General features: G+C 40.5%; 1 protein-coding gene across 4 annotated transcripts in view; it reads right to left on the bottom strand.

Moving 5' to 3' along the window:
- The window catches only part of LCORL (ligand dependent nuclear receptor corepressor like), an 82,007-nt gene that overhangs the window by 23,372 nt on the left and 44,513 nt on the right, over positions 1 to 14,122 (bottom strand). For all 4 annotated transcript variants that reach the window (XM_026699727.2, XM_087936452.1, XM_026699730.2 and 1 more), the window contains exons 3-6: positions 11,490 to 11,569; positions 11,197 to 11,320; positions 8,015 to 8,269; positions 88 to 175 (exon numbers count right to left, since the gene is read on the bottom strand). In XM_026699727.2, coding sequence (XP_026555512.2) covers positions 88 to 175; positions 8,015 to 8,269; positions 11,197 to 11,320; positions 11,490 to 11,569 — 547 coding nt within the window. The remainder of the gene's footprint in view (positions 1 to 87; positions 176 to 8,014; positions 8,270 to 11,196; positions 11,321 to 11,489; positions 11,570 to 14,122) is intronic.

The raw sequence follows: 14,122 nt of genomic DNA, 5'->3' as shown, positions 1-14,122 counted from the left end.
AAGTCAATTCCAAAATAAATTTTCATATTTGTCTCACTGCCACTTACTCCCTTTAAAATAAAGCAGAGTAATGCTTATTATGCTTACCCAGACAATGAATTTTCAGAACATGACCCATCATACTGTGACTGTTCCAAGTTTGATTTCTTCGTAGAGAGATCTAGCACTCCATCCCCTATTATAAAAATGGGGTATGTAAGAGTAAAAAACATGTACTATTATCAACAACAAAATGACAAAGGGCAACTCCTAAGACACTCTCGTGCTATACATCAATTTCTGTTATTAATTTTTATGTCTTGTGCTATGCAACTCAAGGATGATGCCAGTACTACTACTGCAAACACTTATTACTTTTTAAAAAATTCAGTTGGTCTCTGAAGATTGCAAGTACCTTGAGATTACCCTCTTGACTTTTTTATTCTTGCTAGTAGCAGGACAACACTAAGTAGGTAAATGTATCCCGCAGAATCACATTGTGGAGTCTGAATTAGTTTAGAACAGTATTGTGCTATTTTTCACCAGTTCCCAGTATTTAAAAACTTCTGGAGAGTAAAATCAATTCCAGGATTTAAAAATTAAAAATATTTAAAAATTGTACTTGTGAGAATATTCCAAAATGTAATGTTCAGCTAACGTGGAATGATGTATCATAGAATAGAAGCATTGAGAAATATAATTGTAACTAGATAGCTTTCACAACTACCAGCATTAATTACACACTGAAAACTCAAATTGAACAACAGGCACAAAATGAAAAATGGATCTTTACTACCACAGGACCTATTATCCAATGGTGCAGAGATCCTTTTACAAAAAAAACCCATAGCTGAGAATTTGTATATATTTATTATTTTTCAAAGTGGTTCTTTGGTGATGAAGATGATGCCTTAATTTCAAGAAGATTTACTTAAGCAGAAAAAAAAAATCTCAGTAAAATGTCAGGTTTTAATAATGAATTAGAATCTTGTATTAAATCACAGTTTAATAAGCTTCCATTATTATTAATTCCTGGTATTACCAAAAGAAAACTCAAAGAAAAAAATTATTCTATTTTTTACAATAATTATAATAACGATTACAGGCAACCCCCAAGTTATGACAGTTCACTTAGCGACTGTTCAAAGTTACAACCAAGCCCCTCCCCCCATACTTAGGAACTAGTCCTGACATTATGAATGTTACAGCACCACAGCCATTGTTCAAACTTAGAGCGAAGGCAGAGGTACTGCAACATTCGCCCTGCCTATTCCCCCCTCCTCTCAAGGTGGGTCTTCACAAGAACTCCTCCTCTGGAGACTCACTGATCTTGCAAAGATCTGTCATGGTTTCTTTGCCTGCTTTGTTGCTTCAGGCCTTTGGTGCATTCACAGAGAACAAAGGCCTAACATACTGCAAGATCATGTAAGATCAGTAGCGCAACATCTTGTGCTATTGATCTCGCACTACTTTAGGCTTCTGTGAATTGAGGCCTGGACGTTTGCAAACAGAGGGAAGACTTTGGTCCTTCAGGCTTTCCTTCCGTTTCCCATTTCTTTGCCAAAGCCTGCAGGGAAATTGCATTCCTGTAGGTTTCAGCAAAACTTTGCAATAAATCTGTTCCTACCAGCAAAGGCTTTTTACAAAGGGCTGCCGAAGTGTATGGGGATGCAGTCCTCAAGTGCTTTGCCGATGAGAAAGGAGGCAAGGAGAAGGGTGTGCGTTCCTCTGGGCTTCTTTTCTCGTTGTCAAAGGCCTCCTTAAGCATCGCTGAAGGTCTCGGGTGCGAAAGGAGGCTCAGAGAAATGCATGCATCCATCCAGGCCTCCCTTTTTGTCACCAAAGGCAAGCACTTTGGTAGCAAGAAAGGAGGCCCAGAGAGGCATGCACATCCCTCAGGGCCTTTTTCATCACCGAAGCCCTCCTCAAGTGTCTCCAAAGGCCTCCTCAAGTGCTTTGGCAGTAATAAAGGAGACCCATAAGGGCGCACACACCCCTCTGGGCCTCCTTTTTCATAACTGAAGCACTTTGGCAGCGAGAAAGGAGGACCGGAGAGGTGCGTGTGTCCCTCTAAGCCTCTTTTTTCATCACCGAAGGCATCCTCAAGCATCACCAAAGCGTCATCCTCAAGTGCTTTGGCAGTAATAAAGGAGACCCATAAGGGCGCACACACCCCTCTGGGCCTCCCTTTTCATCACTCAAGCACTTTGGCAGCGAGAAAGGAGGACCAGAGAGGTGCGTGTGTCCCTCTAAGCCTCTTTTTTCATCACCGAAGGCATCCTCAAGCGTCACCCTCATGTGCTTTGTTGACTAGAAAAGAGGGAACAGCCAAAGAAGAAGAGAGGCTAGACAGGAGACAGATCTTCATAAGTGATCTAGCAGGCAGGATGGGGGGAAGCACTTGTGGGGACCCCAAGGGAGGAAGAATGAGATATTTCAGTTGGTCAGGTGAGGCTTTCGGTGGTCTAAAGCAAGTGGCTTGTTCCACCGCTAGGCCCTCTTGGCCTTCCCCACCCTAAGATACCTCATATGCAGTTAATGACCCACACATTCGATTAGTGAATGTGTGGCCGAAAGAAGGGAGTGATTGCAGTCAAGTCACTTCTATGAATCCTTGGGTTATTTGGATTCAAGGGCAGTTCTGGGTTATATAATTTGCCTTCTTCCTCAGCTTTTTCCTTATATTACCTACTGAACATATTCATCCTTTTCAGCTACATTAATGTGTGAAATTGCATATTTTTCTGCAAGCATTTTTACATGAAGAGAATGCATGTATTTTATTTATAATATGTATTTTTACCTTTTCTTTCAAATATACTGCAAAGAAAACTTAACAGAAAATTTCAAATGCAGTAGGAAACTACAAACACAAACTGCTAAAAGCAGCAATGTCTATTAAATAATTATGATAAGTTTATAATTTGGGCAGGCTGAAATGGAAACAGTTGAATTAAAAGGTATTCTAGTCTTAGGTGTGAAATTTATTAAAAGGTTGGAACAGTAATTTGAGCTTAAATATTATTAGTGGTCCAAAAAGTTAACTCCGCATTAATAAAAAGCACAGGATTTTTAAAGGAAATATATTAGGATTGGTAGACCTCAAAAATCTTGGCTATTTGGGACTTCCGGTTTGAGCTTCTTCAGCAACGGACCAAAATCTGCGATCATGTGTGGTTTCAATCTGTGCTCGCTGCCAGAGTGCCCCGAGCCAGCTGGATTAGGGGCTAAGCCACCCCGTAGAGGTGGTGAAGATGGGGGAGACTGCCAGCCACATCTCTTCTCCCCAGCTGGCCATTACTTCCTTTCCCAAAGGCGGTTGTAGCGGTGGTCAGAAATGGCCACCTCAAAGAAGCACTCGACCGGAAAAGAATGTGCAGGAGGAAGATAAAAGAAAGTTTTGGTTGACCGGGTTGAACTGAAAAAGCAATAACATAAGGTACCCTGGAATTTGAACTATTAAGAATAACATTGTTCTCAAAGAAGATTTTGAAGCGGCGAAGGAGAGAGGGAAGGGAAAGGATTTGGCTTTTTTTCCCTTTCCTTCCTCATATTGACAGCTAAGAGATTTAAGTAAGAAACTGACAAAATTCCACTTTGACATCAATAGGCATTCAAGCTGAAAATAAAATATCAAAGGGATAACAAAGATTTTTGGATATTCAAAAACCTTTAAAAGAAGAAAGGAGAGAAAAGGAAAAAATAAAAGGACGGGATCTGGAAAAGTGGAGGAGACTGACTGGATGTAAAAGAAATTTACAACGAAATTTCAACAAGATTCCTAAAAGATACATTCTAACCGAAACTTTGTAACAATAGAACTCCAGGAAGAGAAAGTAGAAAAAAGAAGCAACATCAATAGTTACGAAAATCTTTGAAAGGCTAGTGCTGTCCCACCTGAAAACCATCAGGGATCCGCTGTTAGATCCCATGCAGTTTGCATACTGAGCAAATACATTGACAGATGATGCTGTTAATATGGCTCTGCACTACATCTTACAATACCTTGAATCTCCAAATACCTACACAAGGGTCCTCTTTGTAGACTTCAGTTCTGCATTCAATACCATCACTCCAGACATTCTTCTAACTAAATTAAACCAGCTACGGTACCTGAACATACTTGTAAATGGATCGTAAGCTTCCTAACAGACAGGAAGCAGCTGGTGAAGCTAGGCAGAATCACATCTGATACCAGTACAATTAGCACGGGACCCCCCCCAAGGCTTTGTGCTTTCTCACTTCTCTTCTCCCTATATACCAATGACTGCATTTCAAATGATCCATCTGCTAAAATGCCGAAGTTTGCAATGACACAACAGTGATTGGTTTCATTCGAAACAACAACAAAATCCGCATACAGACAGGAGGTTGTACAACTTGCCTTGTGGTGTAACCGGAACAATCTGGAACTGAACATACTCAAAACCATAGAAATGGTGATAGACTTTAGAAGAAATCTTCGTATTCTACCACCTCTTACAATACTAGATAACACAGTATCAACAGTAGATACCTTCAGATTCCTAGGTTTTTTCATATCACAAGACCTAAAATGGACACCTAACATCAAAAAACGTCATCAAAAAAGCACAACAAAGAATGTTCTTTCTGCACCAACTCAGAAAGCTCAAACTGCCCAAGGAGTTGCTGATACAGTTCTACAGAGGAATTACTGAGTCTATCATTTGCACCTCTATTACTGTCTGGTTTGGTTCTGTAACCCAACAGGACAGACACAAACTTCAGAGGATAATTAGGACTGCAGAAAAAACAATTACTACCCACCTGTCTTCAGTTGAGGACCTGTACACTGCACGAGACAAAAAGAGGGTTGTGAAAATATTTACAGACCCCTCACATCCCGGACATAAACTGTTTCAACTCCTTCCCTCAAAATGACTCAATAGAGCACTACGCACCAGAACAACTAGACAAAAGAACAGTTTTTTCCTGAATGCCATCACTCTGCTAAACAAATAATTCCCTCAACACTGTCCAACTATTTACAAAGTCTGCACCACTATTACTATTAATCTTCTCATCACTTCTTATCACCCATCCCCTTGTGAATATATGACTGTAACTTTGTCGCTTGTATCCTTACGATTTATATTGACAGTTTCCTAGTATGATTTGATTGCTTATTGTACCCTATGACTTTATTAAGTGTTGTACCTTATGACTCTTGACGAATGTATCTTTTCTTGTATGTATACTGAGAGCATTTGCACCAAAACAAATTCCTTGTGTGTCCAATCACACTTGGCCAATAAAAGAATTCTAATTCTAATTTTTATTTTTATTGTAAGAGTAATATGCCATTTGAGGCAATAATCACAGAGTCTGATACAATGGGCTGTGAGACTTTGCTAGAATTGTGCATCCAGGAACATTAGCAACAGTGACCAGGATCTAAGGCTGTGAAACAAAAGCCTAAATATCTAGTCCCCTTAGCACAAGAGACTCTTAGGTCAGAAAAAAAGACCTATCCTATCAATCAGAAGTGCACAAGAAACTTTCATTTCCCAGCAAATCTATTTAGCAAAATTCTGTTCCTGATCCTGAAAGTAGCAGACAATCTAGCACTCCATTTCTGCACTGATGTCAGGGGCAGGCAAGTGAGTATTTTGACCATATCATCATTTTACATATACTTTCCACCTCCAAGCTGTATAAACTCGAATGCTTAGTGGATATAAGCATATCAGATGATGTGTATTTGAGTAATGAGGGAGGGTGTGGCCTAAGGAGATCAACACCCTATATCAAGGTGTGCATAATTATTAGGCAGCTTCATTTCTTCAGGCAAAATGGCCAAAAAGAGATTTAACTGACTCTGAAAAGTCAAAAATTGTAAAAAGTCTTCCAGAGTGATGCAGCATTCTTAAAATTGTTAACATATTGGGGCATGATCATAGAACCAACAAATGTTTTGCTGCAAGTAGTCAACAGGGTTGAAAGAAACATGTTGAGAAAAAAAGTTGCACATTAACTGTCAAAGATTTGAGAAGAATCAAACAGGAAGCTACCAGGAACCCATTGTTCTGACCAAGGCTTCTGAGACCGTAATTAAGCACACATTTAGTTAAAACAACTCTCATTTTATTTCAACGCTGCGAATTACGTTCATTCCCAGCCTGTAATGGGTCCCAAACAGTCCCTCGAAATAAGCACCCACCTTTTTCTCCTATGAATTGCTGCCAACAACTAAAGTGCCAACATAGAGCTTCAAGGATTAATCCGAACCGAACGAACAACTCTGCTTCCTACAAATGTTTCTTTACCTTTGCATGTCCTTTATACCTTATGGGAGGGGCATTAACCTCTAAGCCTTATTCCCGAGTCACCCCTTTTGTTTCAGCTGCTCTTGTCTTGTAACAGCTCTGTGCACATGCGTACTGGGAACAGGCTCCCCTTTTTTCTCTGCCTCACTGCTGCCAGACTCCGGAAGCTCCAGAGTCAGCACAGATGGTCCTGGCCACATCTCTGCATCGGACACAGGACCCTTGTCTGAGTCCTCTCCAGACTCCTGGACTGATCCCCATTCTTCCCCACTGTCCGATTCTGCTGCTATCTGCACAGGCTGCCAGCGAACCTCAACACCCATTGACCTCCAGTGCTGTCATATTCCAGAACTGCAACCTACCCGGAGCGTCCAGAAGTACAAGGTGTTCAGTACTCAGAGACATGGCTAACGTGAGGAAGGCTGAAATCCAACCACCTGAATAAGACACATAAGTTGAAATGGCAAGACTGGACCAAGAAATATCTGAAGACAGATTTTTTCAAAGGTTTTATGGAATTACGAGATGAGACCAGATGGATGGGCCTGGGCCTGGATCAGTAATGCGTATAGTGTTCCACTTAGACTCAGACACGAGCAAGGTGGCACGGGGGGCGGGGGAAGAGTACTGGTATGGGCTGGTATTATGAAAGATAAGCTAGTTGGACTTTTTCAGGTTGAAGATGGACTCAAAATCAACTCCCAAACGTAATGCCAGTTTTTATAAGACACTTTCTTCAAGCATTGGTAAAGGAAAAAGTCTGCATCTTTCAAGAAGACTGTAACTTTTATGCAGGAAAGTGCTCCATTGCATGCATTGAACTACTCCACTGCGTGGCTAGCCAGTAGGTCAGTAAAGCCATAAAGATGAAAGAATAATGACATGACCCCTTCCTCACTTGACTTAAAACCCTATTGAGAACTTGTGGTTCCTTCTTAAATGGGAGATTGGTTGCTGCTGCACGAAAAATTGATTGTCACAAATCAAGAAACTGACAGACTCCATGAATGGAAGGTTTATGACTGTTATTGAAAAGAAGGGTGGCTATATAGGTCATTTATTTATTTTTTTAAACATCAAAAATATTTATTTGTACATTTTGAGTGGCTTGTTTATTATTCTCACTTTAACAGGTGCAAATAAACAAGTGAGATGGGCAAATTTTCATTTTTTATTTAGTTGCATAATAATGCTGCACACTAATAGTTGCCCAATAATTGTGCAGATATTCTCCTAAGAAAACCAAAACCTCACTTTTACTTTCTTAAATGTTTAGGTTTGAGGTTTATTAACATTTTGGATTGACCGAAAGCACTGTAGTTGTTCAATAATAACATTAATCCTCCAAAATACAACTTGTCTAATAATTGTGCACACAGGGTATAGCAAATGAAAGCACTGAAAACAACCATCACCTCTGCAAGACCTGGTTCCAAAATGTTAGAAATTGTTTTTAATAGAGATTTCACTGCTTCAACAATTATTTCAAAGTCACAGAAATAATTTGCCCCATGGCTAAATCATCAATCATTTCAAATGCAGATTCAGTGAGCAGAGTGAAAAAATGCTACCCTAAATTCATCTCCATATGTTCCTGATTGGCACTAAGTGCAATCTATAGGTATTCAAAACAGATGTTCTAGCCTCAAGTCGAATCTAGCAGCAAAACCAAAATTTTCAACACTGTTTTCATATATATTATAACATTCATTTTCAGCAATATCAAATGAACAACTCAAAGGGATTACCTTGCTGAGTATCCTGTTCTTGTGTTCGATTCACAGTGAGGTCTAGAGGGCTATCTTGTTCTTCCTGAAGTGGATTTTCAGTTTGGTTCATTTGGAAATCTTTACATATCAGACTCATTTCATATGATGAACCGTTTCGATTTTCTTGCAGTTTACTATTTTTTGAAATATATTCAATTGCAAATTGACGGATCATCTTTTTCATTAATTCCTGAGCAACTAGGGGAATGTTAGGATCACAGTTCTGAGGAAGATCTGTGAGAAGAAAAGAGTACCATTAAAATATATTCCAGCATATCTTTAACAAAACAGAATAACAAAATAACAAAAGGGACCTTGGAGATCTCCTGGTCCAACCCACTACTTAAGCAGGACTCTATACCATTTCAGACAAATGGCTGTTCAGTCTCTTTTTAAAAGCTTCCTGTGACGAAGCACCAACAACTTCTGAACATAAGCCATTCTACTGGTTTATTGTTCTCATTGTCAGGAAATTTCTCCTAAGGCTGGACATATCTCATTTTCACACACCTCACCACACCAAGTTCAATTGCTTGCTCAAGTTCAGCATGGTGGCAGCAGCAATCTGTGTGAATGCTCTGCCACCTGCCCTGGTAGCCCTTGTCTCTTAGCCCCAAATGTTTGCTCACTTTGACTTGGGTCTACAATTTTACTGATACACCAGCAAGTATTTCATTGAGTTTGAATGATAATTTATTCCATACTAAAGAGCCAAATTAACATAAATGTAACTGCTCTACTGCATCAAATTCAGAAGAAATGCCTTTGGATATTTTATTGTTTAATTTTTTGGGCAACTGGAAGAACACAATCTCTATCAATGCATTCTGAATTATTCCTATAATTCCTTTTGTGCTTTTCAGGACCCTTCACAAAAAAACAAAACAAAAATAACATAAGAAATAATTTCATCAACAATTAAAGCATTGCATGCCAAAAAGAGCTTACTTTTTATCCTATCAAGCAACAGAGCCTCGGTGGTTAGAGTGTAGTACTATTTCTGCTGACTACCGGATGCTTGCAATTTGGCAGTTCAAATCCCACCAGGCTCAAGTCAACCTTCCATCCTTCTATGGTGGGTAAAATGAGGACCCAGATTGTTGGGGGCAATATGCTGACTCTGTAAACCGCTTAGAGAGGGCTGTAAAGCACTATGAAGCAATATATAAGCCTAAGTGCTGTTACAATTGTATTGTTCAAAAAACCACAAGGTATAAAGGAGTCAAATTCGAAGGCTCTGGAGTCCAACTGAAAAGTTCCTACTGTATTAAAAGTGGCTAGTTTTTGGAAGATTATTTTTTCCTGTAAATATACCATAGAGTGCAGGTAATTCTTGTTTACCAACTGCCTTGTTTAGAGACCATTTGAAGTCACATTAGCGTTAAATAAATAAATAAAAACTAGCTTTGCAACCAATTTTCCTATTTACAATTATTGCAATGTCACATGCTCTCCATTTACATGCTTCCCAACCAGCTTGTGACAATTAAAGTTAATGGAGAACAGTTCTACACATGAAAGTTGTCTGGGTGACCTTGAGCCAGCCATTGTCTCTCAACCCAATCCACCTTACAGGGTTATAACCGTAGGGAAAACAGGGGAGGAATGAATATTATGTATGTTTGCCCTCTTGAGTTACATATAAGGTAATAAACGTGGTATAAAAATCTAACAAAATAAATGAATAATGTAAAATTGCAGTTACACAATGTTTTGCCTACAACTATAGTAACTCGCTTAATGACCAAATGGGAAGTGAGACTGCAAGCCTGTTGTGATATTATTTGTTGTTTGCCAACTGCAAAGTTTAGCTCTACAATTACTGGTCCCTCGTGGACCAGTGCCAGTATGCTGACTAGGGATTGGAAATCCCTGCCATGGAGTATAAAAATAAAACTTTGGAACTGACTTTGATTTCACTTATGGCAAATAGGATAATATTACCTCTTTGGCATAAAAATGTAGCTGAAAGTATTTCAACTCAGTCTTGATATCTTTCCATGATAAAATTGCATTAATTTTATGCTTCTTTATTTAAAATATTTTTCCATTTTTCTCCTACCAAAACATTTTGCAAACTATGAACAAAACAAACCAGCTGACACCGTAACAGAATGTAAAAAAATACGTAGAATTGGTAAATGTAACATAAACTGTAACATTACATTTGAAATATAAAATTTCTGGGCAAATATGTTTTCTGGTGCTAAAAAGAATATAATAGCACACCTTTTGAACCTCCAAGAGCATTTTAGTTTGAGATGCTTGTTATGCAGAAATATATATGGAAAATATTCTGTATAATCTATGAGTAACACCCCCCCCCGCCGCCCAAATGTTCTTTGTCCTTTTCCTAATTTGGTTTTATTTTTTTACCCCATAATCTTGTGCTATGAGATTAAATTCCAAAGGCATTTATACATAAAAAGCAAAGCCACAAGAATCTAACCAGATTATTCCTAACAGTGCAGATAGTATGCAAGGAAATTTAAATACTCTTCTGAGTATTTATGTCCATAAATTACCTTTGTTTTTTTTAAAAAAAACATGCAAAGAAACTGCTAAAAGAAACTGGCAAATTCAAAATGCAGCTTTTTAATATTCAGCTAATATTGCTTGATTTAACAACTCAAGCTCAATAAAGGACACTGCATCTCAAAGTTAAAAGAGAAAAAGTTTATATACAAAACCAGGTTTGGTTCAAACATTAATCACTACCCCCCCAAAAATGAATCTTTTTCTTTGTGGGATAATTTAAAACAACTGCTCTAAAACTGGATGCATACTTCCTGCAAGTATTCTGTGAGGAACACAGATGTCTTGCAAATTTTTCTTCACTGTACTCCAAAATATTATGTTCAACACATGAGCATGGAAAGATGTAGAATATTATACTAAACTAATGCTCAGTTTAAATTATTTGAAATGTTATAAGATCTTTAAAAATGGGAAAATAAATCAGTTTTTTTTCTTTAAAAATTAATTTCCTCATAAACTAAATGCATATGAAAAGCTCAACTAGAGAAAAGCTATTTCAACTGCAAAATACCTTTCAAAATTAAGCTAGAGCTAGAGAAGTTTTTTAAGAAAGAAAAAATAAATAAATTTTATATAGAATTTCTGCTGAGCACTATATATCATAACATGAAGTAAAATCTTACCTTCCTTACGAAAGAGTGCATTTAAATAATTCTCTGCTTGGCACTCAATTTTATCAGTGTTGGACTGGCCCTGAGATGACAACTCCTCTGTTGACTGCAAAGAACCAAGAACCGTTGTAGGATCCTAAAATGCATAAAGAACCCCCAATTTTCTAAGTAAAAGCAAATCTTATTAGAGGTGAGCAAGAAAAAATCCCATTATATAACTATATATTTATCAATGTTTTATATAGCATAATATTTAAAGAACACTGGAAATTTGGACAAAATGGGTGTCAAGATCATATACTTACACTGACTATTTCTTTATGCAAATTACAAAAGGAACATTTTTCATCCATAGACCAGTCAGTCACTTCTTCTGGTTCACAGTCTGGGGATGAGGAGCAACGGAAGAGAGAGGATGAGAAAAATTAAATATCATTCCAACACCTAAACAGTAACTACAACTTCAAGTTTGCTTCCCTGCCAAAAATGAGCAAGCAGGAGATGTTTTAGATTAAGAAACTGAACACTAGATCAGGATCAACATAGTTCTGCTCAAAATTTCAGATCATTCTTATTCAAATACAAGGCCAATTTATTTTCATAAGACAGTGAGCACCTACAAGTAGACTAGTTCCTAAGATAAACTATGACACTCTAAAACAGGGGTCCTCAAACTATGGCCCACGGGCCAGATACAGCCCACTGACACAATCCATCCGGCCCGTGCAGTGGTGGGATTAAGCCCGGTCCCTACCTTCCAGCCATTCCTTGCATGGCAAGCTTTTCCTGATGCCCTCATCGGCCCTCCTCCAGCCTTTATATACCTTGCAGATTGCAGCCGAATTTCTGTGTCTTTCTGCTCACCACTGCCCACACACCTCTGCTCACCGCTGCTTGCACAGGTAAGGCTGAAGGGCACAGGTGGGCGGGGGCCAGCTGGTGGAGGGGTGATATGGCCAGTGGACTGGTGCATGTGGGGAGAGAGCTGCCCTGCCTAAGAAAGCAAGGGAGGAGAGCAGGTGGGAGAGCATGCGGGCATTTGAAGCCAAAGGGAGGGAGGGAGGGAGGGAGGGAGGGAGGGAGGGAGGGAGGGAGGGAGGAGGAATGCGTGCTTGGGAAAGAGGCATTTTTGTAGAAGCTGGAGGGAGGGAGAAAGGAGGAATGTGTCCCTGTGGAAGCAGCGTTTTTGCAGAAGCCAGATGGAGGGAGGAGGGAGGAATGTGTGCCTCTGGAAGAGTTTGTGTGGAAGAGTTTTTGCAGAAGTAGGATGGAGGAGTGTGTATGTGTGTGTGTGTGTGTGTGTAAGAGCACGTTTTTGCAAAAAACAGGGAGGCCAAAAAAGGGGCAGGTAGTGGCCCCGAGAGGCATCTGTGCTGTCTGTTTTTGGCCGGCAGTGCTTCTGGGGATGGCAGGGCCAAAAACGGGTCGCATCTTTTGCCAGCCAAGGAAAGAACTCGAAGATTTGCCAGGGACTTCAGTCCACTGTCACTCTGCTATGGGGGAAAAAAAAATGAAGGGTCCCAATAGGAGAGGCTGCGCCTGCCGCATAATTACGCATCACTTCCAAGAGCCTTGCTGAGTGCCAGGTACCTGCGTGCTTTCCATTCATCCTGGGTGAAGCAGAGCAGAAGCAAAGAGGGGTGGGAGGCCCGAGAGCATGCTGCACCCAAGTGCAGCGCTATTCCATGCCAGTCGGATTAGCCCAGAAGCAGCAGATCCCCCAGTCATGGGTTGAATGTGGGGTCTGAGGCAGGGGGAGGGCAAGCGGGCGGCCCTCAGTGGAGAGCACCACCCTGGCCTAAGTGCAACTCTTGGAAGTGATGCTTAATTACGCAGCAGGCGCAGCCTCTTCCGTTGGGACCCTTTGGCTCCCCCCACCTGGCAGAGCGACGGTGGCAAAACTTTGAGCTCTTTCCTCGGCCGGCGAAAGGCGCAGCACTTCACTCATGAGGAGAGCCCGTGGAGAAGCGAAGATGGCGAGACATGAGCGAGCTAGGGAGCGCATGCCGCAACAGCTGCCCCCACTACCTTCTCTCCCCCGCTTGGCTGCCTGTCCTTCTCCCACTTGGCAGTTCCAGGGCAGTGGCTGGTGAGGCTACCTGCCCCTGAAGGAGAACGTCTGTCTCTGCTCCTGGAGAGAGAGGTAGGAAGGCATCCAAGTGGCAACGGTGGGGGAAAGAACAGTGGGGTGGCTATTGCAGTGCCCACTCCCTAGGTCGCTCAAGTTTCAGCACCCGCTGAGCCCCTGCCTTGGGGCTTCCTCACCTGATCTGCTCCAAGTGATGCCTGCCTGGTCGGATCCTGCCTGCCAGACACACAGAGCCCTTTATCGAGCCTGTTGCGTGCGTTCGGCATCTGTGGAGGAAGCTCCAGGACAGCCAGCAAGATTCCAAAAGCTAATGCTGCTGCAATGTGAATGGAATGGAATGGAAATAGGAGAGAATGGAATGGGAATAGGATGAGATGGGATGGAATAGTAATAGCAGTAACATGGAGTGGGAATGGGAGTAGGAATAGGATGGAATGGAGTGGAAATGGAAAGGAATTCAACGAGGTACCCAGGGCACTGCCAGGATTGAAGGGGATCCTGCAGAAGATGCCCCAGGAGAGAGAGAGAGATGTGAAAAGAAAGAGATATGGAAAGAGAGATAGAGAGAAACAGAGACAGAAACAGAGATAGATAGATAGATAGATAGATAGATAGATAGATAGATAGATAGATAGATAGATAGATAGATAGATAGATGATAGATAGATAGATAGATTTAAAAAACCTCTCATCTTCTTCATTTTAAACTCCTTGGGGCTGAGAAGAATTGTTGCTAAACTGAGTATCCTGAAGTAGACTACTAAACAACTTAAAAAACAATTTAGTAAAAAAAAAGTCAACCAAAAGAGCAACAGGCAAACAAAAGCAAATAAAACACCCTCAAGAGCA

Source organism: Pseudonaja textilis, chromosome 6 (assembly GCF_049901715.1).
Source record: "Pseudonaja textilis isolate UNSWEBS1 chromosome 6, rPseTex1.2, whole genome shotgun sequence".
Lineage (NCBI taxonomy): Eukaryota > Metazoa > Chordata > Lepidosauria > Squamata > Elapidae > Pseudonaja > Pseudonaja textilis.
The sequence above is the reverse complement of the archived record's forward strand: the minus strand, read 5'-3'. Positions and strand labels throughout refer to the sequence as shown.